Genomic DNA, 26,665 nt, shown 5'->3' on the forward strand with positions numbered 1-26,665 from the left:
ACTGACTAAATTCATTAGTGGTAGTCAATGTTTACCCAATAAAACCTGGTTGCTTACTTGGTCCAAAAATTAATGGACTCTTTTCCCGAGCTACAGACAAACGGGAACCTTCAAACAAAGTGGCCACCAAATGCTGCGCAGGGTAAGTGAAATGAGACCCATCAAACTTTCAGAGAGGGGCGCCTGGGGGGCTCAGTCGGTTGAGCGTCCGACTTCGGCTCAGGTCACGATCTCGTGATTTAGGAGCTCGAGCCCCGCGTTGGGCTCTGTGCTGACGGCTCAGAGCCTGGAGCCCGCTTCGGATTCTGTGTGTCCCTCGCTGTCTGCCCCTCCCTCGCTCATACTCTGTGTCTCACTCTGTCTCTCAAAAAAATGAATAAACGTTAAAAAAATAAAATAAAATAAAAACTTTCAGAGAGAGAAGACAGGTCTTGTATGAAGGAACAGAACCTGCCAGAAAACACCAGAGGATGGCAGAGCCCAGGGAGCTTCTGCAGCTCCCCACAGGCACGCGGAAGAACAAACACGCGAGCGGGGAGAAGGCGGCTGACCGGCAGGCCCGGGTGTGGTGTTGCGGCAGGGTCACGGCGGCCGTGTCCCCACGCGGTGTCCGCAGGGCGCCCGCAGCCTGGCCACGCTCCCCACGTGTGGCCGCCCCCTCCAGTACTCATGCGAGCAGCCGAGCCGTAAACCCGTCCCCGAGACTTCCTGTGGCAGCTCCACAAGGGAAGGGTGGCCAGGAAAAGCAGCCTGTCCCAACATGTCTGTGAGCGCGACGGTCAACAAACGGCAAGGGAGGCGCCGAACGAGGCATTCTGTGTGTGAGTCTGCCCGTGGCGATGGCAGTCACGATGAACTGCGTGTCCCTTGTCTGGGAGCAGCCTCCCGTTCGTACCGTTTGTTGGACTCGCCGGGTGCGTTTCTTTTTATTCACCCGTGGCGCAAGCTCGAGCCGGCGCGGGGCTGCCTTGAGGGGGTCCGGCCACTGCCCCCACGTCCGCGTCAGCAGAGGCGCAGACCGAACTCACCCGAGCCAGCCAGCCGGGTGTGCGGCGGGCGATGCTCCCAGAGGACCCCACCAGTGTCCGCGGCGTGGCCCTGACACGAAGAACCCGAGAGACACCAGCAGCGCGTCGTCGACAAGCCCCCGGACGTCCTAGAGGGGTGGGCTCACGCCCCCCACGGACCGGGCAAGGGAGATTTCCCGTGCCCTCCCTAAAAGACATCTTGGGCTCGGGGGCGAAAGAAGGACATTCTTCTAAAACGGCCAGTACCTTCTGTGTGTACAATCTCACGCTTTCCCCTAAACACCCGAGGCTCTGCAACGGCTCTGCTGATACAAAGGAGCAAGCTGGTGCCTGTCCGCATCCGTTCCACAAATACCGGGGACCCAGCCGGGCACCTCCACACCTGCCAGGCAGCACTGATGCACCGAGGACCCTCGTGCCCTCGCACGCCCTCGTCAGCAGCAGGTGTGTCTGCAGCGGCTGTCCCACGCTCCGCTGTAGGAGGGGCTGAGAGCCGGCCTCCCCAGGTCAGGATGGGGAGCAGGTGCACTCGGGGGGCTGTGCCCGGGAGCGACATCCGGGCCGCTGACCCACGCCTGGAGTCCGTCTACGTGGCGGGACGCCGGACTTGGAGCCGACGCTGCCATGGGAGGGTCTCGGGCGGAGTGTTCTGCACGTGGGAGGGACGGGGCTCACTGGGGCCAGAGGCTGGACAGTGATAGAGCCCACTGCCGCCTCTCTGTATTTGTGATACAAGTCGATGGCACCCTCCTAGTCGTCCTGCCCTCGGCAGTCCCTCCCCCTGGGATCCAGGCCGAACTTGGTGCCTCACCCCTAGTAAACAGGGCAGAAGGGAGGAGAGGTCACGTCCTAGAGCACTACAGACACTGGTGTTTGTCTTCCTCAGCTTTCCCTCACTCACGCCGAAGGAAGTCGGCTGCCGGGTAAAGAGCTGCCCTAAGAAACAGCCCCCGGGGCAAAAACGATGTCTCAGGCCACCAGCCGGCGAGGTCACGAGGCCTGCCGGCAGCTGCATCACATCTTCCGGGGCCGCCGCCCCCACGAGAGCCGAGCCTGGATGCAGACCGTCCCCCCCTGCAGCCTGGCCACCACCGCGGGCACAGCCCTGGGACAAAGGACCCAACTAAGCCTCACAGTCCCGACCAGAGAAGCTGCGAGGTGAGAAACGCGGGTCGTCCCCTGCCACCACGTGCCAGGGACTATCTGTTACGCAGCAGCGGTGACGAGCAAAACCATGAACGATTTCACTTGACTTGCTCTCGCTCCTACTATCGACACAGAGCAGCCTGCATTTGTTTCCAGGCAGCAACGCATGCTTAACGCTCCAAAACTCGTTCCCTCAAACCTGATCTGTGATGTGCTGAGTCAGGAAATCGTACCATGCACACCTGAGAGAAACGGACGACCGAGCGGAACACGCTGGCTGAGGGAAAGGGCCACCGGATGACTACCTCCCCGCTGGGACCTCGCAGGTCGCGCCAACGAGGAAAGCGAGGCTGCCCAGTCATGACTCAACACACTCGGCTAATTCCGCTTGGGCCCGTCGGCACGCCCCCGGCCGCCTCTCGCTTCACTGTCAGCACGTGAGACGCTGACCTCCCTTGAGGTTTTTCTACCCACAAAATTATTTACCTGGCCCTCAAAGAGTCTATCTCGGTTCCTCGGTGGCCTCGTCCCCCAATGTGACGCCAATCCAGCCTGGGGGGCAGCTCAGCAGCCACGCGGATGATTAGCGTGTGTGCTTGTTGACTGATTTATAGAAGGCTGAACAGAAGAGCACAATACAGAAAATGCCCCAGCTCGGCATTTTGTGATTATGCAGCCTTTGTGCTTGGGGCTTTTTTTAATGCCGGTTCCTGAGGTTTTAGCACTTGACGTCCAAAGAAACCAAGAGGCGAAGCCGCAGGGACCTCGGATCTGAGAGCGCGACTTGTCTGCCCTCCTGGCTGGGCTCCCCACTCCCCAGGAAGAGCCTGCCCCTCGCTAAGCAGCCCCCCCCACCCGGCCCCCCCACCCACCCCCCGCGGGGATCAGCAGGGGAGACCAGAACTCACTCCAACAGCAAAGCAGCTCTCGGATCAGGAAACAGGGCGATTATAAGCAGTCAGGAAAGAGGAGAAAGAAATAAGAAAAAGAGAGAAGAGCTTAAACACTGGCAACTTGAAGGTCTCGTCTCTCGGAACACATCAGAAAAACGTACGTACAGTTACTACCCGCAGCCTAATAGCATTAGGAATTCCGAAAACACTGAAAATACCATGGAGTTGAAGACACAGTTACGCTAATGTCATACTGACTACATAAAGAAAGCTTGAAACACTGGCTGGAAACTTCCCCAGCCTCCTCCTTCAGGAGAACTTTCGTGGCCCTGAGTGGGCGGTGGTGCGGGTGGGGGTGGGGGGACGGCCGAGCCCCCCTCGGCCCCTGCTCCCCAGTCCTAGTCACAGGCCCCAGCCATGGCTCGGTGGCCGCACAGGGAGGCCCGCGACCACCGCAAGTGCCCAAAGCCCTCCAGACACAAGGGCCTGCGGGGACAGGATGGTGCCCAGCGGCAGATCTAACCCAGCACCGGCCCTTTTCCTAGTGTGAGGAGGACAACGTCTACATTCGGCAGAAAGACTATCATTTAAATTACAAAGGTCCATTTTACTGGCTCAAAAACACTCATATATCTCCTGAGGGATTCTAATCTTTTGGGACATAAAGTTTACATCAAGCAAAATCTGTGGGCGAACCCATCAAGAGGAGCAAACGTCACGTGCTCTCTCATCTCAGAGAGAAATCAACACGTGAGACCTCGACCACGAGGGCAGTGCGCCCTGTCCTACCGGGCTCACGGGGGCTCGGGGGTGGGGCAGTCTGCAGCCTGGGACGACACCAGGCATGGGCGTCCACATCCACAACCAGCGTCCCCCGAGCACACGCAGGGGCCCGGCCACCGGCCTGCCCCGCGGATTCTCCCCTGTCGTTCTGCACTCCCTCCGCCGTGCTGGACGGCACAAAGCTACTGAGGCGGGGCGCCGCGACGTGACTTCCTTTATTCACGCCACACAAGAAGGAGTTTAAGAAAGACCTCGATTACGGAAGGAAGCTCGGCAGAAGGGAGGCGAGCCAGACCCCCAGCGCCCCGCAGCAGCCCGCCGTCACCCGGCCTCCGGGGCAGAGCTCAGCCCCGCGCCTTCTCCCGCTCACTCGGCACCTGCCCTGAAGCCACCAGGCCCGCCTCCACCTGCCCGCACCTTCCTTCCCTGGGGCTCATCTCCAACCAGTAACGCTGGCCCGCTTCTCTGGGGACCCAGCCTGCCTGCCGAGGCTGGCCCAAACCGCAGTGTGCCTGGCGGTCAGGCCTGTGGTCACCGCCTCAGGACCGTCCCGCGCCTGCCTCACCCGTGGGCGCGTTCATTCGTTCGGCGGCTGCGGACCGGCTCCTTCGGCAGCACAGGAAGACCGTTCTCAACAGTGACAGTGACGGCCCCGCCTCCGTCCCGGTGCCAGCCGCTGCTGGCGGACGGCACGGCCACCCACGGCAGGTCAGGGGGACGCACGGGAGACCACACGGCCCGACTCCTTCGGACAATTCACTCCTCCCCATCCTTCACCGCTCCCCGGCTCAGCTCGGACCCCACTAACTCCTCCAATGCCCACCGATGCCCCAACTGTCCTGCGGACCGGCGGGCCCCACACGCCAGCCGCGTCTGCTGTCAGCCCAGGGGTGGCACTATGTCAATTCCGACGTCCTTCTGAGGGAGCGGCACCCACACTCAGAGCATGTGTGGGCATCGGGACCCATCTGCGAGCAGGGGAACGCGGGGCCAGGCAGGATCCGGATCCACTCAGGGTCCACCTGCCAGAGGGGAGGACACACCGAGGCCGTGAACTTCAGAAGTCCTAACGGAGCGGAAGCGCCACGCCGACCAGGAGCTCAGAGGAGGACCGGAAGCCGCAGCCCACCCCCGCCCAGCCCCCACGGCCAGGACCCAGCAGGACCCAAAGGGCAGACTGAGGCCAACCTACCCCCGCAGCCAGCGGGCAGACCTCCCGGGAGCCCGGCTTGCTCTGGGCACCTGCCCGGCCACTGCCGAGAGTCAGGAGCAGGCCAAGCAGGAACTGCGACCCTCCAGGATCTGTAGCTGATGGGCCTGGGGCCTATTCTCCATTCCAGAAACAAATTCTAGCTCAATATCTTGAAATATGGGGGCTAAGCCATCTCGATTTTCCCTTCCTGTTGTTAATTGACTTTCTTTTTTTAAATATTTATGTATTTACTTATTTATTTTTAACATTTTTTGATTTTTTGAAGGAGAGAGAGAGCATGAGCGGGGGAGGGGCAGAGATGGGGGAGACACAGAATCCAAAGCAGGCTTGGGGCGCCTGGGTGGCTCAGTCAGTTGAGCGTCTGACTTCGGCTCAGGTCATGATCTCGTGGTATGTGAGTTCGAGCCCAACATCGGGTTCTGTGTTGACATCTCAGAGCCTGGAGCCTGCCAAGGACTCTGTGTCTCCCTCTCTCCCTGACCCTACCCCACTCAGAAAAAAATAAACATCAAAAAAAAAAAAAATTAAAAAAAAAAAAGAATTCAAAGGAGGCTCCAGGCTCCAGGCTGTCAGCACAGAGCCTGACACGGGGCTCAAACCCACAAACCACGAGATCGTGACCTGAGCCACCCAGGTGCCCCCTGACTTCCCTTTCTTATCTCTACTCCATATTTATTGTTTGTGGTTTTTCAACCCGGGCACAGCGGGACTATGGAGTCGTCGGCTTTAGCGAGTTAAACATACAGGACACCCGGTGAGATGTGAATTTCAGGTAAAAAATGAGTAACTTTTTAGTCTAAATATGTCCCAAATACCGCACGGTGTTTTGTCTGACATATCTAGCCGAAGGGACGGAGGAGGGGGAGGCCCTCATGGTGACTCAGTAGCCCTTGGCTCCTCTCTGCTGGAGCCCGGCCGTCTCCCATTACCTGCACCCGGACTGTCACCTCCGTTCCCGCCCCCTTCACCCTCCCCCCTCGCCCCCCCCCCGCCCCCACACCTCTCCCGACCCCTCACAGCCGCTTCCTTGGGCAGAGTGGACAGCGGCAGGCCAAGGACAGGAGGGGACGAGCCAACCCTGCGTCCACTTGCCCGCCAGCCCCCTCAGTCAATCCCCTGCCCTCGCCTGCCTCCTTGCCTCACCCCTGAACACCTACGAAAGGCTGAGAACGATTTTCCTCGTCAACAAATGGGCCTTATGTCAGGCTCCCCACGTGACATTCTCCTGCCCACATACAGTCGTGGCCATTCCCTACAGGAATCTGGAAGAACAGGCAGGGCTGACAGAAATCCTTCTGCTCTCCACATCTTTCTCTGTCACTCCCAGGAAGACAGGACAGGCCACAAACACACCCAGTCCCGGTGCCCACGTCAGCGTGGGGAAGGCTCGGTCCCGCCCACGGGGGAGGCTGAGGGCAGAACCCCATTTGGAAGCAATGGAGGAGGGGTGACCAGAGGGGGTCCCCGCGGGCAGGAGGCCCCGCCCCCTGGCGACCCCACCTGGCTCCTCACCTCCCAGGTCCTGGCAGGGCGTCGTGGGCTGATGGTGGCCCCAAAGACGTCAGGCCCTAATCCGCAGAACTTGGAAACGACCCCCTTTGGAAACAGGGTCTTTGCGGGCGGGCTTACGTTAAGGATTCTGAGACAGGAGATGCTTCTGGATGATCTGGGCGGGCCCCGGACGCCATCCCAAGTGTCCTTATGAGAGGGAGGCGGAGGGGAGGTCCGACGCAGGCAGGGGAGAGGTCACGTGAACACGGAGGCAGAGACGGGGCGGTGTGGCCACAGCCCATGACCACCAGCGGCCCCCAGAAGAGCCCCGAAGGGAGCACAGCCCTGCTGCCACCTGGATTCGGACTTCTGGCCCCCAGAACGGCAGGAGAACAAATTCCTGCTACTTGGAGCCCCCCGGTTTGTGGGGCTTTGTTACCACAGCCGCAGGAAACTACCACGACAGACGGGCGCAGGGAGCCCTCCTCCCCCTGGGCCCCGGCCGCCCCGGCCTCTCAGCGAGGAAGCCGACGGGCTGCTGAATGCTGAACCCCACAGAACCGGCTGTGACTCTGAATCTGGCTGGACACAGAATCTGGCTGGACTCCAGGCAACTAGGGACGCGGGGCTCTGGGGAGCGGGTGGTCTGGGCACCTGCCCAGTACCTCCCGGGGAACATGTGTCCTGGGCTCAGCTCCTCTGACCGCGTTCAGAGAGGAGCCACAGGGGCGCCTGGTAGCTCAGTCAGTGAAGCGTCCGACTCTTGATTTCGGTTCAGGGCACGATCTCATGGTTCGTGAGTTCGAGCCCCGCATTGGGCTCTCTGCTGTCAGCTCAGAGCCCACTTCGGATCCTCTGTTCCCCTCTCTCTGCACCCCACCCCGCCCCCCGCTCGTGCTCACTCACACTGTCTCTCTCTCTCTCAAAAATAAATGAACATTAAGAAAAAAAAAAAAAAAGATGTGCTCCATGTGCTCCACAAGGTCTGAGCCTCCCACCTGGGCACTTCCGAGGCACATCCACTCAGATGACGACACCACAAGCCCAGACGTGACGTCACCAACAGTCACCGACAAAAGTCCCCCATGTGAGACACACACACGCTATCCTAGCTAATCCTCACAGAGGCCCCATCCTTCACCTTACCTTCCGACGGAAACCGCGCACGGAAAGCATTTTGCCCCAGGTCTGACTGGACGGTGGGGTGGAGGACACGGTGCCTGAGCCAGCGGTCTGCGTCCTTCCGCTCCGGCCTCAGATGGAGCCCCACGCCCAGGCAACTCAAGCTGGGCCCCGGGGGTCGCCAGCCCGAGAGGTCAGAGAAGAGCCAGCCCTGGGCTTTACGATATCCTGAGTTTGTTAAGGAAAAGCTTTTAGACTAGAGGCGCTCACTCCCTGATTCCTGGATTCTCCTGACGAGAAACAAGTAAACCCAAAGATCGATGCTTGGCTACTTAGCAAAGCACAAAGAGGTCTAGCAGGGAAGCAAAGAGCCTCACGCGTTCTCCTATGCTGCTAAATCAAGTTCCGGCCGGTTACAAGATACGAAAGCCAACCATCTGAAGGCACCTGAGAACGTGAAAAGCAGGTAGAAAGCAGAGGGGTCATCCCCTAAAAGAACGGGTTGCCCTGGGTAAGACACGCGTTCGTACAGACGGCTGGAACTCTGCTGGAAGGCAGCAAGCCTCCTAGCTTCAAGGCCGAGAACAGAGTTTGGGCACGGCTGGAAGTGAAGGGGACACCTCAATGACTCAGAAAGGAGGCAGCCTGGAAGACAGATAGCCCTGAGGTGGGTCTGTAAACTCGGCCCAGGCCCTCGGCCAGCCCCTGAGCTGCCCCAAGGAGCAGAAGCGAGGAGCTGGTAGGCCAAGTGCGCAAGGCAGAGACGAGAGCGGAGATCTCAGTTTGAGTCAAGACAAATTAACTTCCGGAACAAAACACAAAACTCTCCAGAAACGAGAATCACCACAGTGGACCGTCCACAATGCTCAGCACATGATCAAGGATTACCTGATGTTCACAGAAACGGGAAGATGTGACCCACAGTCAAGAGAAAAACGAGTCCACAGAAATTGATCCTGAGAAACCAGGGGTTGAAATTAGCAGATAAGACCTTAAGGCAGCTGATATAAAGTGAAAACTTTAATGCAAAATATGATCACAATAAACAGATGACATATCTCAGCAGAGAGACAGAAACTATAAATAAAAGTAGGCACCAGGCTGGCTTAGTCAGTACAGCATGTGGCTTGATCTCAGGGTCACGAGTTCAAGCCCCGCACTGGGTGTAAAGCTCACTTTAAAATTAAAAAAGGGGCGCCTGGGTGGCGCAGTCGGGTAAGCGTCCGACTTCAGCCAGGTCACGATCTCGCGGTCCGTGAGTTTGAGCCCCGCGTCAGGCTCTGGGCTGATGGCTCAGAGCCTGGAGCCTGCTTCTGATTCTGTGTCTCCCTCTCTCTCTGCCCCTCCCCCGTTCATGCTCTGTCTCTCTCTGTCCCAAAAATAAATAAAAAAAAAAAACGTTGAAAAAAAATTTTTTTTTAAATTAAAAAAAAATTGTTTTTAAAGCAAGTGGAAATTCTAGAAATAAAAACTGCAGTAACTGAAATGTGGAAACTCACCAAATGGAATTAAGAACAAACTGGAGGCAGAAGGAGGGGTGAGTTAACTTGAAGACCGATTAATAGAAACTACGCAATATGAAAACTGACAAAAATGATTTTTAAAATGGACAGAGACTGATGCCCAGTGGGACAACATCAAGCACCAACAATAAATGTAATAGGAACACCACAAGGAGAGAATAAATGAGATAGAAAAAAATACTTGAAGAAACCATGAACGAATTTTCCCCAGACTTGGTGAAAAATTACAAACGTATAGATCCAAGAGGCTCAACAAAGCCAGGGCAGGATGAATACCGAGAAAACCGTCCCACGCATATCGCACTCAAGTGCCGAAAGACAGGGGTGCCGGGGGCTCCGTCAGTTAAGCGTCCAGCTTTTGGTTTTGGCTCAGGTCGCGATCTCATGGTTCGTGGGTTCGAGCCCCGTGTCGGGCTCGGTGCTGACAGCACGGGGCCTGCTTGGGATTCTCTCTCCCTCTCAAAATAAATAAATAAACCTCGAAACACGAAACAAAACAGAAGCGCTGAAAGACAAAGACGAGAGCTGGAAAGCAGCGTCGCCACCTAACCCACGGGACGCCACGGCTGTGACAGCGTTTCATACAAATGCAGCAGCCAGAAGACGCCGGCAACCTGGAATTCTACATCCGGCAAAGAGATCCTTTAACACTGAAGGAAAACAAAGACGTTTCAGATAAATGGAAACCAGGAGGATTTGTCACTCAACAGGCAAGAAACGCTGAAGCGTTTCAAGCGGAAGAGAAATGATACCAGATGGAGACACAAATCTGCAGGAAGGAATGAGGCGCACCAGAAGCGGTGGACGTGTAAGTAAATATTTTAAAATAGTGGTGTTTCCCTCTTAATTTCTTTTTTTTCTATTTTTTTTTTTTTTACATTTATTTATTTTTTGAGAGACAGAGACAGAGCACAAGTCGGGGAGGGACAGAGGGAGAGGGAGACACGGAGTCCAAAGCAGGCTCCAGGCTCCAAGCCGTCAGCACAGAGCCCGACGCGGGGCTCGAACTCACGAACTGTGAGATCGTGACCTGAGCTGAAGTCGGTCGCTTAACCGACTGAGCCCCCCAGGCGCCCCCCCTCTTAATTTTTTTCAAAACAAAAATTATGGGGCACCTGGGTGACTCAGTCAGTTGAGCATCTGACTCTCGATTTCAGCTCAGGCCATGATCTCACGGTTCGTGAGTTCGAGCTGACAGCACAGAGCCTGCTTGGGCTTCTGTCTCTCTCTCTCTCTCTCTCTCTCAAAATAAATAAATTAAAAAAAATTTTTTAAGGGTATTCCAAATAGGGGTGCCTGGGTGGCTCTGTCGGCTAAGCGTCCGACTCTTGCTCTCAGCTCAGGTCTTGAGCTCAGGGTCGTCAGTTCAAGCCTCATGTTGGGCTCTGCTCTGGGCGTGAACCCTACTTAAAAAAAAAAAAGAATATTCCCAATATTATTTATTCCCCACCCCCAAGTTGCTTTGGAGGAATTTGTGTTTATTATTTATCAGCTAATAAAAAAATTCTTCAATTTGGGGGAGGGATGTTTAAACACTGAAAAATGTAAATGGATGAAACGTTCACATTCAAAAGCCAACGCTATCGAACTGGATACACGATCAGGACTCAACCGTATGTTTTATAAGAAGCTGACTCTGAACACAAGGACACAAACAGGCTGAGCGTAAAAGAATGGAAGAGTTGTGCTGTGCAAACAGTAAACACGAGGAAGCTCGGAGGGCTGACTTAATACGAGACTTCAAGCCCCATTCATCAGCAGAATCATCACCACAAACGTGTGCCAACTTAATAACAGATTCACACACATGAACCAAGCCTGAAGGAGCAAAAAGCGGAAACGGACAAATCCAGTCAGTGTTGGGAGATGTTGAAAACCTTTCTCAGCAACTGGTGGAAACCCCCCGAACCCCTCCCACCCAACATCAGTAACGACACAGGACATGTGAACGCTACGTGATATTTCTACGCGCCCGGCAGTTTTAGGTGTTTGAGATCAGCCATGAATGCTATTGAGGAAAAAACCCTGGTCTCGTGGAAGAGATGGTCTTATGGTCTTAGGAAAAATGGGGGGGAGGAAAAGGAATGGAGAAGGAAAAAAGAAAACCAGAATAAAAACTTGAAGTATGTTTACTATCTTCCAGAAAAGAAGGTCCTAAATCTCTGAATAAAGAACAAGATATTTTTTTAAAAAAAGGAAAGGGAAACCAAAACAGAACTCTTGAAAATGGAAAAAGGCAATGGCGATAAAGGGACTAACAGAGGGCTGGGAGACAATGGGACACAATCTCCCAAGAGCTGAGCCAACATCTCCCAGATCAACAAGAGGAGAAAAGAGATCAGGGGATTAGCAGGTCAGCCAGGAGATCCCAATTCCAGATACAAGGAGTTCCAGAAAGAACTCAAGATTGAAAGCAGGAAATTCTCACGGGAGTAACAGAAAAGTCAGTCCCCAGGCCGAAGGGCCCCACCCCGTGCCCAGCACAGCGGCACAGCGTTGAGAACAAGCACCATCATGGGCTAGTTCGGGGCACAGGGGGAACAAGGGAAGCCCCCGTGAGCCTCCTGGGGCCAGATCACAGACGGGACAACTGAAATCAGAACGGCACCTGTGATGGAGACGGAAGACCACGAAGCAACATCTTCAAAAACCTGAGAAAATAGGGGCACCTGGGTGGCTCAGTCGGTTGAGCGTCCGACTTTGGCTGAGGTCATGATCTCACGGTTCCTGGGTTTGAGCCCCACATCGGGCTCTGTGCGGACAGCTCGGAGCCTGGAACCTGCTTCTGATTCTGTGTCTCCCTCTCTCTGCCCTTTCCCTGCTCACACTCTGTCTCTCTCTCTCTCCCTCTCTCTCAAAAATGAACATTAAAAAATTTTTTTTTAAAAACTGAGAAAATATTTTTCAGTATTTTCAATATTCTATACCCAGCTAAACCAAAAGTAACTGAGGAGTAAAGATATTTTCAGAACCAAAGACGAGAGTAATATCTATGCAACGTCCCTTAGCTATCCAGAATACCCCCTTCAGCAAAACGAGGAGTGAGCCCAGGTGGAGAGAGGGGTCCAGGTGCGGGGACCGACACAGAGGGACAGTGGCACAGGGGACGCGGGGCGACAGCCGTGCAGGGGCCTTCCCGGGACCAGAACAGACTGGGGCAGGACGCGGGACCTCAGGAGAAAACGCCCAACAGCAGGCACCGCCACAATGGGGGTGTAAGGCAGGAGAGAGTTCTGGAATAGGCGGGTGGCAGGGCCGGGTGGGAAGGCTGCTGCACTCAGTGTCCTGAGCCGGTCGGTGACAAACCATCCCTAGGGTCAGAGGTTTAACCAAAAGCTATGACTGTGGTGGGAGGTGGAGGGAGAGGAAGGGGTGGAGGGGCCTTGGGAGAGCCGAGGTTCCGCTGCACCTGTGGGAAAACGCAAAGCTCAGACGACACTGCAGGAGGCGCGGACAATCTGTCGTCTTGGCCCTTCACCCAGCGTCCTGGAGGGATGATCACAACCAAGGTTTAGGGACAGCAAGACGCAGAAAAAGGTGAGTAGCACGGTGTGTGTGCACGCGTGTGTCTGGGGGTGCCTCTGTGTCTGTGGGAAGGTGTCCGTGTGTGCCTCTGCGGGGATCTGTGTGTGCGTGTGTACCTCTCAGCATCTGTGTGGGTGTCTTGTGTCTGTGTGGAGGGATAGGTCTGTGCGTGTGCGTCTGTGTGCAGGTGCGCCTGTGTGTGCACATCTGCGCGTGTGCGTGCATGTGTGTGTGTCTATCTAGAAATGACTGTGTGAACAGGAACACAGCCGGGGAAGGGTATACCTCGGGGGTCACCATGGTTAGAGGGTTGGGGACAGCCAAGCCACGGGATGGGAGACGGAAGACAGCCAGAAAGCACAAAGCACCTGCTGTCTGTGGGAAAGGCTCTAACACAAGAGCTCTCTGCCCGGTGCACACGGACCAACAGATCAGGTGACCTTTTGAACGAGTGAAGCCGGAAATCACGGGTAAAAATCACATGGGCCTGTGTACAGAGCGCGCGTCTCAGGAGAGACTCCAGTTTTCGTCAGACGGTCAAGGGAGCAGTGACCACCCCCCACCCCCCCAAGCAGTAAGAACAAGTCACCTGAGGCCGATCTTCTGCCCGGGCCACCGGCCCCACCCCAGAAGGTGCGTGAGATGAAAGGCGGTCCTCCCAGACACCAGGTGCGGAGCACGGCGGAGGGGCTGGACACTGGTCCTGAGACTCAGGTCCCAGTTCCCGGACTGGGAATGCCACCGACAGGCAGCAGGGACTTGGAGGTGTGACAACGTGGAGGTGGGAGAGGCCCCGGGTCTGCAATCGCAGGGGCCCTTGTGGGAGGAAGGCAGGGAGCCGGGGAGCCGGGGACGCGGGGCCCAAGGACTGAGGACGGCCCCCAGAAGCTCAAAGGGGATGGAATGGGCTCTCCCGGAGCGAGGTGTCACTCAGTTTCGGCCCAGTGACACCCATCTCGGACTTCTGGCTTCCTATGCGGAAGCCCCGAAGTTTGTGGTGATTTGTTACAGCAGCCACAGGAAACTCTTTCAAGCGCTAATTCGAAAAAGAAATGTTTACAGGACTTTCGCCAAGTCAAAGAAAAGGTAAAATGTAACAGGGCACCTGCTGCACCCACCGCCTGCCGCCCCGACACCCTGTTTTCTCCTGCGTCCTCACTGTCTGCTTGGCCGGGTTGGTTCTGACACAGACAGGGCAGCGGGCAGGAGACCACACAATCGCAAAGTGAACCCCTGTCGTCTTCCCTGGGAGCACCCAGCACGCCCGTCCCTCCCACGTGCCTCCGGCAGCCTCAACCAGCCTCCCCCCTGCCCCTCCCCCCACAGGCCCTCCGGCATCCACAGCCAGCGCCCAGTCCCAGCCCTACAGCCTCATCTGCTCCCCGGCCCTCCCTTCCCAGCAGCCTTCATTCTAGAAAGTGGGAGCGAGGCCTGCCCTTGACCCTGGGGCTGCCAGCACCGGCAGCTGCCCTCTCTCTGCCGCGCAGGCCTGCTCGGTGCCCCTCTCCTCACCCCGACCCACCCCACGACACAGCCGCCACGGCCGCCCCACACGTCCAGCCCAAGTCCACGGCCTTCCCTCTGGCCACCATGGCCTCCCTCGCCCCCCTGGTCCCCATGGCCCCAGAAGTGCCCACGTCCCTCACTGCCCGTCGGCCAGGGCCCTCGCTGTGGGCACCCAAGCACTGGGCCGTCCACCTGAGGAGCGTCCCTCAAGTCCGGGTCCCGCGCCGAGCCCTGCGTGCCTGCGGTCTCTGGTCGTCAAACCCACCGGGTGGGGTGGCATTTTTATGAAGTTCACACGGTGACAATTATGTTTCCACAGTAAAACTTTAACCACACTCTACTCCTCCTCCCCTCCCCCACTGCCCGTTCCAGACGCCAGGACCCCTCCCCGTGCGCTTCACCCCACGGCCAGGGTGGGGGTGCTGCCCCCTCCGCTGCGCCCCTCCTCTCCGGAGCCGGCCCCCTGCGGGACCACCGGCCTCCCACGGGCCCCTCCCACAGCACACCGTGACCACGGCATCACTGACACGGGCCGCTCCCAGGGCCCCGGACAGACCCCTCATCACCAAGAGCGGCCTCCTGGCAGGCCACGTTCCCGAGCCATCCTCTAAGGCGACCTGAGGCACGAGTGGGCGGTCACCTGCCCAAGGCCTCATCCCAGGAAAGTGGCCGGGCAGGTGCCAGGCCAGGAGGCACACTCGGAAGCCCCTGTCTGCACCCAACTCCGGGGCTGCTCTCCAACCACACCCTACAACCCTGGGGCTCTGTCTATACCCCACGACTCTGGGCCGCTCTGTCCGCACCCCACAACGCTGGACTGCTCTGTCTACACCACACAACTCCAAGGCTGCTCCCTATCTACACCCACAACTCTGGGGCTCTGCCTATACCCCACAAGTCTGGGGCTCCTTTCCATCTACACTCCACAACTCCAGGGCTGCTCTCCATCTATACCCCACAACTCCGGGGATTCTGTCTACACTCCACAACTCTGGACCGCTCTGTCTACACCCCACAACTCTGGGCCGCTCTCTGCAGCCCACAACTCTGGGCCGCTCTGTCTGTACCCCACAACTCTGGGCCACTCTCTGTCTACACCCCACAACTCTGGACCGCTCTCTGTCTACACCCCACAACTCTGGGCCGCTCTCTGCACCCCACAACTCTGGGCCGCTCTGTCTACACCCCACAACTCTGGATCACTCTGTCCACACCCCACAACTCTGGACGACTCTCTGTCTATACCCCACAACTCTGGGCCGCTCTGTCCACACCCCACAACTCTGGGCCACTCTGTCTACACCCCACAACTCTGGGCCATTCTGTCTACACCCCACAACTCTGGACCACTCTGCCCACACCCCACAACTCTGGACCACTCTCTGTCTATATCCCACAACTCTGGACTGCTCTGTCTATACCCCACAATTCTGGGCCGCTCTGTCTATACCCCACAACTCTGGACCGCTCTGTCTACACCCCACAACTCTGGGCCGCTCTGTCTGCACCCCACAACTCTGGACGACTGTCTATACCCCACAACTCTGGACGACTCTCTGTCAACACCCCACAACTCTGGGCCACTCTCTCTCTACACCCCACAACTCTGGGCCACTCTCTCTCTACACCCCACAACTCTGGGCCACTCTCTGTCTATATCCCACAACTCTGGGCCACTCTGTCTATATCCCACAACTCTGGACTGCTCTGTCTATACCCCACAATTCTGGGCCGCTCTGTCTATACCCCACAACTCTGGACCGCTCTCTGTCTACACCCCACAACTCTGGGGCACTCTCTCTCTACACCCCACAACTCTGGGCCGCTCTGTCTGCACCCCACAACTCTGGATCACTCTGTCCACACCCCACAACTCTGGACGACTCTCTGTCTATACCCCACAACTCTGGGCCGCTCTGTCCACACCCCACAACTCTGGGCCACTCTGTCTACACCCCACAACTCTGGGCCATTCTGTCTACACCCCACAACTCTGGACCACTCTGCCCACACCCCACAACTCTGGACCACTCTCTGTCTATATCCCACAACTCTGGACCGCTCTGTCTACACCCCACAACTCTGGGCCGCTCTGTCTGCACCCCACAACTCTGGACGACTGTCTATACCCCACAACTCTGGACGACTCTCTGTCAACACCCCACAACTCTGGGCCACTCTCTCTCTACACCCCACAACTCTGGGCCACTCTCTCTCTACACCCCACAACTCTGGGCCACTCTCTGTCTATATCCCACAACTCTGGGCCACTCTGTCTATATCCCACAACTCTGGACTGCTCTGTCTATACCCCACAATTCTGGGCCGCTCTGTCTATACCCCACAACTCTGGACCGCTCTCTGTCTACACCCCACAACTCTGGGGCACTCTCTCTCTACACCCCACAACTCTGGGCCGCTCTGTCTGCACCCCACAACTCTGGATCACTCTGTCCACACCCCACAACTCTGGACGACTCTCTGTCTATACCCCACAACTCTGGGCCGCTCTGTCCACACCCCACAACTCTGGGCCACTCTGTCTACACCCCACAACTCTGGGCCATTCTGTCTACACCCCACAACTCTGGACCACTCTGCCCACACCCCACAACTCTGGACCACTCTCTGTCTATATCCCACAACTCTGGACCGCTCTGTCTACACCCCACAACTCTGGGCCGCTCTGTCTGCACCCCACAACTCTGGACGACTGTCTATACCCCACAACTCTGGACGACTCTCTGTCAACACTCCACAACTCTGGGCCACTCTCTCTCTACACCCCACAACTCTGGGCCACTCTCTCTCTACACCCCACAACTCTGGGCCGCTCTCTGTCTATATCCCACAACTCTGGGCCACTCTGTCTATATCCCACAACTCTGGACTGCTCTGTCTATACCCCACAATTCTGGGCCGCTCTGTCTATACCCCACAACTCTGGACCGCTCTCTGTCTACACCCCACAACTCTGGGGCACTCTCTCTCTACACCCCACAACTCTGGGCCGCTCTGTCTGCACCCCACAACTCTGGATCACTCTGTCCACACCCCACAACTCTGGACGACTCTCTGTCTATACCCCACAACTCTGGACGACTCTCTGTCAACACCCCACAACTCTGGGCCACTCTGTCCACACCCCACAACTCTGGGCCACTCTCTCTCTACACCCCACAACTCTGGGCCACTCTCTCTCTACACCCCACAACTCTGGGCCGCTCTCTGTCTGCACCCCACAACTCTGGGCCACTCTCTCTCTACACCCCACAACTCTGGGCCGCTCTGTCTACACCCCACAACTCTGGGCCACTCTGTCCACACCCCACAACTCTGGACGACTCTCTGTCTATACCGCACAACTCTGGGCCGCTCTGTCTGCACCCCACAACTCTGGAGCACTCTCTGTCTATACCCCACAACTCTGGACCGCTCTCTCTCTACACCCCACAACTCTGGGCCACTCTGTCTACACCCCACAACTCTGGGCCGCTCTGTCTACACCCCACAACTCTGGGCCACTCTGTCCACACCCCACAACTCTGGACGACTCTCTGTCTATACCGCACAACTCTGGGCCGCTCTGTCTGCACCCCACAACTCTGGAGCACTCTCTGTCTATACCCCACAACTCTGGACCGCTCTCTCTCTACACCCCACAACTCTGGGCCACTCTGTCTACACCCCACAACTCTGGGCCACTCTGTCCACACCCCACAACTCTGGACGACTGTCTATACCGCACAACTCTGGGCCGCTCTCTGTCTACACCCCACAACTCTGGACCACTCTCTGTCTGCACCCCACAACTCTGGACCACTCTATCTATACCCCACAACTCTGGGTCAGTCTCTCCACACCCCACAACTCTGGGCCGCTCTGTCTACACCCCACAACCGGGAAACCCGCCCGGCCGCTGCACTGACGGACGTTGTCACAGTTAATCGCTGGAGTTAGGGTCCCTGGAGACACCTCGACCCAAACAATGCGGCCGCCTGCTGGGGGCGACCAGGAAACTCCAGACCGGACGCAGACACGGGCCCCCGGGCTCCGGCCCAGGTCTGGGCGAGCGCGGTGGGCACGGCGGGCCCGGGTTCTCGGCCCATCCGCCGCCCCCCACCCCGACCCCGGACCGGGACCCTCTGGTCCTGCCAAGGACCGGTCGGCCCCTCGGAGACCCCACAACCCAGGCCCCGGCGGGGTCCGCCCGCGCCGGGCCCACGACAAAGTCCTCGGCGGAGGGCCCAGGAACAAAAGGAGAGCGGCGGGCGGCCGGGCGGCCCGGGGACGCGGGGACCCAAACGAGCGGGACGCCGGTGGCCCCCAGGCCCCCTCGACCCTCGGCCTCGCTGGGCGGGGCCGGCGGCCGGGCCGCGGAGAGCGCGAGCGCGCGCCCAGAGAAGAAAGAAACGGAGGCGGGGCGACCCTGCGCCCGGCCCGCAACCTACCGGCCGCTCGCTCCGCCGGCCGCGATCCGCTCCGCCCGCGCGCGCAACGGTCGCTCCGCTGCCGCAGCCCGCCCGGGGGGGGGGCGGGAGCCCTGGTGGGCGGGGGGCGGGGGGCGTGGTCTGGGCGGGGGCGGGGCGGGTGGAAGGCGTGGTCTCTAAGGACGTGGGCGGGTCCAAGACCGAGCCAGAATGCTTGGCCTGTGGGGCGGGGCCTCGGTGACGGGGCGGAGCCGCCGGGGGCGGGGCGGGCCTACGGGGGCGGAGTCTACAGGGGTGAGAGACTGGGCGCGCGGCCAGGCTTCCAGGGGACGAGGGTAGAAAGAAATGAGGGGCGGGGCCTCAGCCGGAGGCGGGGCCTGCGCGGCGGATATGGGGGGGCGGAGTCTCCGGACCCGGGACAAGACTTCCGCTGCCCGCGCGGAGGTGGACGGAGACTCCGGCGGTGGAATCTTTCCAGATACCCCGCCCAGTCCTCTCTTTTCTGTAAGCCCCGATCCCCTCCCATTCTGGGGCTTTTCCTGCGCCTCCGCCCCGGGCTCCACCTTACACACCTGCCCAGGTCTCCTCCCATCTCCTCGGCCCCTCCTGCGCCCCCGCCAGGAGTCCCCTCCCGACCCGCCCCCCCGAGTCCCTTCCCGTCTCCCCCGCCCCGGTTCCTCCCAGCTCGAGTCTCCTCTCGCGTCCCTGCCCCGGGTCTCCTCCCGACTCCCCCCTTCCCAGCCCGGGTTGCCTCGCGTCTCCCGGGCCCCGTATCCCCCCACCCAGCCTGGGTTCCCTCCTGACCCACCACCACCCGGGTCCTCTCCCGACTCCCGAGTTCCCCCCTCAGGGTTCCTTCTTGCCTCCTGGGCCCCCTATCCGCCCCCCGCCAGCCCGGGTTCCCAACTGCGCCCCCGCCTGGGCACCCCTCGCGAGACCCCCCACTCTGGCCCCGATTCCTCTCCAGCCCGGTCCCTGAAGGCGACTGGACGCTTCCTCCATGACCCCGCCCAGAGTCTGGGATCCCGCACCCTCTCCAGAGGACCTTGATATGCATCTAGACTGAATTCCACCTGGAAATAAGGGAGGGGAGCAGATGAGAAGTGTGTTGTCCCCCCAGGAGCACAATCATCCCCTAGTCCTTCCCACAGGTGCGAGAGCCAGGCAGGCTTTGCCCGGTTGCCCTGGAGGTCCCCAGGGGCACTGCTCCAAACCTCCCCTCCTGCCTGAGTCACCCAGGAGACCCTCCAGGGTTACCTCTCCCCTGCCTCCTACTGTCTTCTTCCTCAGCAATCACTGTTTCTTTGGAAATTACTTTCTCTGTAGTCATCATGACCAGCTAGGGTACTTTGGGGAAACAGTCCCCTGGGCATTTGCCCTACACTCTAAGTGGGGAAAAAAAATCAAGTGCAGGATTCCTGACTAGTTGGGTCCTGGCTTTCAATTACACAGCCAGCTCTCAGACCTGGCCGAAGCCTGCTGGGTTGTCTATTAAATCATCACGACAAATACACTAGCCATCACGCCTCCGGTCCCTCTGTTGAATGGAAAAATCGGAGAACTAAGCCATGTTTCATATTCCCTCCAGAGCTCCCAAAACGATAGCCAGGGGGATTTTCCCCCTACAGCATATTGTCAGTACGCGTCTTCCCCTTGTTGCAAATAAACCACCTAGCTGGACAGAGTTATAGAGTGTGGAGCCGGCATGGTGGACGCGGGTGGGCCACCAGGAGAGCTGCCACGGGGCCAGAAATGGGGAGCTCCGAGGCGCTGGGGGCCCACTGTCTCCACAGCAGCACTGCCGTGGCCTGTGTACCCGGGGAACTCATGTGGCGGCCTCGCCCCCCGTGCAGTGGTGTTGGGGATGAGGCCTCTGGGAGGTGATTGGGTCATGAGGGTGGAGCCCCCACAAATGGGATTCGTGCCTTACGAAAGAGACTCCGGTGAGCTCCCTCGTCCTTCGCCACCGGCTGGCTATGAACCGGTGAAGCTCTCACCAGACACTCAATCTGCCGTTGCCTTGATCTTGGACTTCCAGCCTCAGGAGCTCTGTTGTTGATGAGTGTCCCCCTCACCAGTCTGTAGTATTTTTGTCATAGCAACCCAGGTGGACTGAGACGAGCACCCGAGCCTGCCTCTGCTGTATGTCCGGGGACAGGTGCAGGAGAGCAGATGGGCAGTGTCCCGCCCAGTCACAGGCCTCAGCCCCTTCTGATCGTATCACGTATCCCTCCTGCCTCCTGAGATTCTGTCCTCCCTGCCTTGTCTCAGCTGTGTCTCAGCTCCCGGCTTAAGCCAGGGTCCCTTTTTCATCCTCTCATTTCCTTTCACCAGCGCTGGGGCCCCTGCTCCTTCCGGCTTGCCCTTGACTCCTCCTCTTGTGCCTTGTTTCCCTTTGAAACAGGCCACTCGCTGCCTGTCCATCCTCCACGCGCTTGTGTCCTGGACCCTGTGCAGCGCCGTCCCTTCTCCCATCTCCCTCTCTTCTGAATGTATCACCTGTTTTGTGTGGCTTCAGAAATACTTGTCTCCCCTCTCCATGCCTCCCCACCGCGTCTTCCTGGTTGGGATCTCCTCCTCATTAGGCCTTGTATTATTTGTTTCGGTCCCAGGAGGAAATTTGAGAAGAGTCTAACAAAGCCCCAGCTGTAGGAAAGGCAGAGAGTGAGTGCAGAGCCAGGACCCACAGTGTGGAAGGAACAGGTGCCGCCTCCAGGGCTGAGGGAGCGTGGGGACAACCCAGAGAGACAGGGAGAGACGGAGCAGCCAGACAGGACCCAGGGGAACGGCTCCACACAGAGAAAGCTGGGAAATAAGCCCCACCCTCACCCTCCTCCCGCTCTCTCGCCTTCTAGGCTCGTGCCGAGTCCCACCGGTGGAGGCTTCCGGAGCACGGAGGAGGAGTGGAGAGCCGCCCTGGGAGGTGGGTGGTGCAGCAGGTTTCTCATTGCCTTCGTCTTGCTTCTCCGCACGTGTGTGCCGGGTCCACGCAGGCAGGCAGCATGCCTGGGAGAAGGGAGGGTGCTGATGCAGCAGGGGTGGGGCGGGGGAGCTGCTTCCGTGCTGGCCCATCCCTTCGGGGCACTCAGGACCCCTGGAAGTGGGGGAATGTCATGCTGAGAAGGGGTGGAAAGGGAAACTGAGTCTCTATTTGAGAAGACAGGTCTTATCGATTAAGTTCCCTCTACCAGTCAGGTGCTTTACAAGAGCCTCCGGCCAGGGGTGCCTGGGTGGCTCAGTGGGTTGAGCGTCTGACTCTTAATTTCAGATCAGGTCATGATCTCACAGTTCATGAGTTCGAGCCCCACGTCAGGCTCTCTCCATCTCTGCCTGTTCCTCCCCCACTGTGCTCTCTCTCAAAAGAAATAAATAAGCTTTACAAAAACAGAAAAAAACAAGAATGTCTGGTCGTGGCCCTGGGACACTGTTCCCACTCCCTGTGAAGCCTGACGCCCGCCTGACACGCCGGAAGTGACGTTTGGCCCGTGTCTGGGGGCCCCAGGATCCAGTGAAGCTGACTTCGAGTTCATCACAGGCACCCCTACGGCTCCGCCTGGCACACACCCGTGGTCTTCATTCTTTATCTGTGTTTTCTTTCTTTAATGTTAATGTTTTTATCTATTTCTGAGAGAGAGTAGGAGGAGCGGGGGGGGGGGGGGCAGAGAGAGAGAGAAAGACCGAGAACCCCAAGCCGACTCCACGCCATCAGCACAGAGATCAACGTAGGCCTCGACCCCACGAACTATGATATCATGACCTGAGCTGAAATTGAGTCAGACACAACCGACTGAGCCACCCAGCCGCCCCTATTTTTTTAAATTTTTTTTAATGTTTGTTTTTGAGACAGAGAGAGAGCACAAGCAGAGGAGGGGCAGAGAGAGAGGGAGGCACAGAATCCGAAGCGGGCTCCAGGCTCCAAGTTGTCAGCACAGAGCCCAACGTGGGGCTCGAACCCACGAAACGTGAGAGCATGACCTGAGCCAAAGTCGGACGCTCAACCGACTGAGCCATCCAGGTGCCTCGCCTCTGTTTTTTTTGAAGTTTAGTTTATTTTTGAGAGAGAGAAAGAGATAATGCAGAGGAGGAGCAGAGAGAGGAGGGGGGACAGAGGATCCGAAGCAGGCTTATAAATAGCTCCCCCTTTCTCTCTAGGAGTCCGTTTGGGGCGATAAAGCATCTGGTCACCCAGCCTCAGAAATGTCCTCTGAGGAGCGCCCGCCCACAGGCTGTGGTGGCGGCTGCCTTCTGCGGGCTGAGGTCCCGGGGGCGCAAGGGGGGACGTGGGGGGCGCCTGAGTGAGCAGCTGGGCGGGGGCTGGACCGCGGGGCTCTGTGGCAAGCGGGCGCTAGAGGCTGGTTGGCTCCCACGATGGCAGAAGAGGAGAGCTGGTGGGCAGGAGGCTGCGGTGCCACCCCCCCCCCCCACCCGGTGGAAAGCCACGGCCATTTCCGTTCTGTTCCGGGGCCCAGAGCTGGCCTGAGGGGAGGCGGGACCCCTCGGCGGGAGGACCCCTCACGCCAATGCGGGTCTCTACGGTAGACGTGTCTCCCGCCTCCAGGGTCGCTCTGTCCCCAAAAGAGGGCTGCCCAGACTTTATGAGAACTGTCCCTTTCAGGGTTTGAGCAGACACTGGCTCCAGGCCACCCCAAACCCCGTCCTGCCCTGAGGTTAGAGCCGGGCTGGCATGGAGGGGCCCAGTCCGTAGCACATGCACCAGTGGGTCCGCAGCCCCCGTGGATGTCCCCCTCGCCCCTAAATGTAAAATCGTACAGACGCTACCCGGCAGCTGGCGGGACCCCCCCCAAGCAGTCCCCGGCCCTGTGGGTCCTGGGACCCCACGGCTGCCCCCTCAGATGCAAAGCCATCCAGCAGAAGCCGAGCCACACCCCAAAGGACAGCGATGCGATCCGTGGTCCTCGCGGGGACACGGTGGCTGTGTGTGTCACATTCTACGCCTGCTCCCTGCTCTGTGCAGACATTTTCCAATTTCCCTTGTCATTAAAAAGGGGGGCTTTCCTGCACAAAGTGGCTTCTCAGTCACTAAGAACACTGACCTAGGGAAGGAGGCACAGAGCCCTCCCACCCCCAGCTGGGCAGGCCCAGAGCTCGCTCACACCCTCACATTGATGGTCAATGTCACCGGGGGAGGAGGCCCCAAGGCCACCAGTGCGGGGTTCACTGTGCTCCTGGAACTCACCTGCCAGTGAGTAGGGGGGAGTCGGGACACCGTGGGGCGGTGGGGGGGGGAGTTCTAGGGGCTGAGTGCTGATCCCCCTTCCCCGGCTGGCCACCAGGCGGCTCACCAGTGGGAGTGACTGCCCACAGCCTGTGGTCTCTGGGGACACGCCCCCTCCCTCCCCTGCCCCCCACCGCCCCCAGCAGGCATGGACTCCGGAGAGGAGGCTTGAGGCTTGTTCCTGGCCAGGCCCATGGGTGGCTCCCCCTGGGGGCATGGTGCCTGCCCCCTCCCCACTGGTCTGCTCCTCCCTGCAGTGGGACTTGCTACTGGGGGGTGGGGGGCGAGCCGCCAGCGTGGTCTCCTGCCAGCAGCGCCCCCCCCTCCCCACCGGCTTGCACCTTGCTCACCTTCCTTACTGTCCCCTGGGATGCAGGCAGCGCTGGGTCAACTCAGAGGAGAGGATGTGGCGCTCTGGGTCACCCATCTGGAGCCAGGTGGGCACATCTACCTCACCTGCTCTGAGAGCAGGAAGCATTAGCTGGAAACCCCATTGCCTTCTCCCACTGTCCCCGCACTGTCCCCTCACTGTCTCCCCCACTATCTCCCGCCACTGTCCCCCATCACTGTCCTCCCTCACTGCCCCCTCACTGTCCCACACGGTCCCCTCACTGTCTCACACTGTGACCTCACTGTCCCTTCACTGTCCCCCTCACTGCCCCCTCACTGTCTCACACTGTGACCTCACTGTCCCTTCACTGCCCCCTCACTGTCCCCTCACTGTCCCCCTCACTGCCCCCTCACTGTCCTGCAAGGTCCCCTCACTGTCTCACACTGTGGCCTCACTGCCCCCTCACTGTCCTCCCTCACTGCCCCCCTCACTGTCCCCATCACTGTCCTCACTATCCCCTCACTGCCCCCCTCACTGTCCTGCCCTGCCCACCCCATCCTTCTGTATGTCCGGTCAGTGTGGTCTCTGCTGGTCCTCCCAACACTCCATGCAGCCCGGTTGCCCCAGCTCCCGGGGGGGTATTCTGTCCTTGACCTAGAAAGGCCTGGCCACATGAGCCCCTCCCTCAGACACACACCTCTGGTGTGGACGTCACCAGGTCAGCTTCCCTGGCTCCCACCCTGCCCCTGACACCTGTTCCCCCCGCTCCCCTGCACCCACCCCCTGAACCCATTCTGCAGGTGGAGACTGAGGCTGGAACAGGGGCAGTAGCAAGTCAGGACTGGGTGACGGGGCTGGGATTTGATCCCAAAGCCTGACTGGGCCCCTCCCCTCGAGCCCTGGGCCACCGCCCGAGGCTGGCCACACACATTGCCTGGTCCTGTTCACAGTCCCACGGCCTCGTCTTCTGCAGGAGGAAAGCTGATTGTCCTCAACTGGCCCTGTGTGCCTTCCAAGAAGTCACGAGACGGGACGTGGGGGCCTCACAGCCGAAAGCCCTTGGTGCCAGGAGAGACGAGACCGGACCGGGTGCTTGTGGTCAAGTGTCTAGTGGACGGACTCAGCCTGGGCCCGGGGTGCCCTCCCCCTCCCCAGCCCGTGCTCCTCCTGCTTTCCTGTCCTCAGTGGGCCTGCTGGCGAGCCGCCCCGGGGGCTTCTTCCTCACCTGCCAGGGATCAACTCACCCCACACACGCTGCCCGGGGGGAGACGAGGCCCGTACACACACCTGTCTCCATCCTGTCATGCTGCACGGGAGTCAAGTTCACGTCTGTCCCACGGCCCCCACCCCGGAGCTCCTGGATAGAAAGGACCACAGCTGGCCATCGGCAGGGTGCACTTCTGATTGCCCCCTGCACTGGGCACATGCTAGGCTTGGGGACACAATGTCCAGGGCAGGAGAGAGGAGGCTCCAGGAAGTACAGGTGTGGTGGCCCAGCAGGGCCACTTCGGGAACCACACCCAGGAGGCTGGGCAGATCTGTTCCAGAAGAGCCCTTGGCTGTGTGGAGGAGGGGACAACAAAGGGCAGTGGCAGTCATGCACAGAATGGGGACAGTGAATCTGGGGGCCTGCGGTCAGCGGTGTGGGCCAGGGAGGGGTGCAGACCCCAAAACAAGGACCAAGGGGGCAGGCATGACCAGAGAAGGACAGACCCATGTGGAACCCAGAGGGTTTGGGCAGATGAGGGGTCACCAGGGAGATGGACGCGGGTCTCGGGGCCCCCAACCCAGCTCGACTCACACCCGCCCCCACCTGAAATGCTCCGGCTCCAGGCCCCCTCCTGAGGCCCACCCTGACCTTCCTGGGGGAAAGCCGCCCCTTCCCTGAACATCCACAAAACCGACTGGCTGCACCTCTGTGTTTTGGAATTCATTACGGTCAGTGCACAGGGGAAATACGTCAAACGAAGCATAATGTTTTTACGCAGAACACATGAAATTAATTAAATAGAGTACATGGCTACTAAATAGAACTTGTATTAATTAGGGATATTGTTACCAAATAGAACATGCAGTAATTAGATAGACCACATCGTTACCAAACAGAACATACACTAATTAACCAGAGCACATTGTTCCTGCATGAAACGTACTTGATTCTTCCTGGGGCTCCAGGGAGGATCGCGCTGGTGGCCAGGGACAGGGAGGCCCCACAGGCAGGCCAGCCTTGGGCAAGTCCACAAAGCAGGAAAGGGGGTCCCCCGCGTGGTGTGAACATCGCCCTCTTGTACAGACTCGACTTTGAAATGTCTCTTCCTATTTGGGGGAGATGTAGCTTAGGAGAGTGTCTCCCTTCCTCGGAAAATGAACATGAAATAAATCAGAAAGCGTCATCTCAAAATAGGAAAACGACAGTGAGTACATTGCAGGCCTCCCCG

At 58.7% G+C, this 26,665-nt stretch overlaps 2 protein-coding genes across 9 annotated transcripts in view; one reads left to right on the top strand and one right to left on the bottom strand.

The window, feature by feature from the left end:
* Positions 1-18,817, bottom strand: part of RGS12 (regulator of G protein signaling 12) — a 120,972-nt gene extending 102,155 nt beyond the window's left edge. The window contains exon 1 of one of the 4 annotated variants that reach the window (XM_027071333.2): positions 18,682-18,817. The gene's annotated coding sequence lies outside the window, so the exon portion shown is untranslated. Of the gene's footprint in view, positions 1-13,313; positions 13,904-18,681 lie in introns of those variants that run through there. The other 3 variants (XM_053217657.1, XM_053217655.1, XM_053217658.1) reach the window with 3 other exon arrangements.
* Positions 18,814-26,448, top strand: LOC113602901 (uncharacterized). Of its 5 annotated transcripts, none has more exons than XR_008296443.1 (3): positions 18,814-20,230; positions 20,270-21,583; positions 25,178-25,518. XR_008296443.1 is itself a non-coding variant. In XM_053217668.1 (3 exons), exons 1-3 carry the CDS (start codon positions 19,006-19,008, stop codon positions 25,590-25,592), a joined length of 642 nt encoding a protein of 213 aa, XP_053073643.1. In that variant the 5' UTR covers positions 18,857-19,005. The 5 variants fall into 5 exon arrangements, 2 of the variants coding, with proteins under 2 accessions (XP_053073643.1, XP_026927378.2); XR_008296442.1 differs by having other exon boundaries at positions 18,815-20,230; positions 25,201-25,518; XR_008296444.1 differs by lacking the exon at positions 25,178-25,518 and having other exon boundaries at positions 18,815-19,850; positions 19,903-20,230; positions 20,270-20,344.
* Positions 26,449-26,665: the final 217 nt, after the last annotated feature.

This window comes from Acinonyx jubatus, chromosome B1 (genome assembly GCF_027475565.1).
Source record: "Acinonyx jubatus isolate Ajub_Pintada_27869175 chromosome B1, VMU_Ajub_asm_v1.0, whole genome shotgun sequence".
Taxonomy (NCBI): domain Eukaryota; kingdom Metazoa; phylum Chordata; class Mammalia; order Carnivora; family Felidae; genus Acinonyx; species Acinonyx jubatus.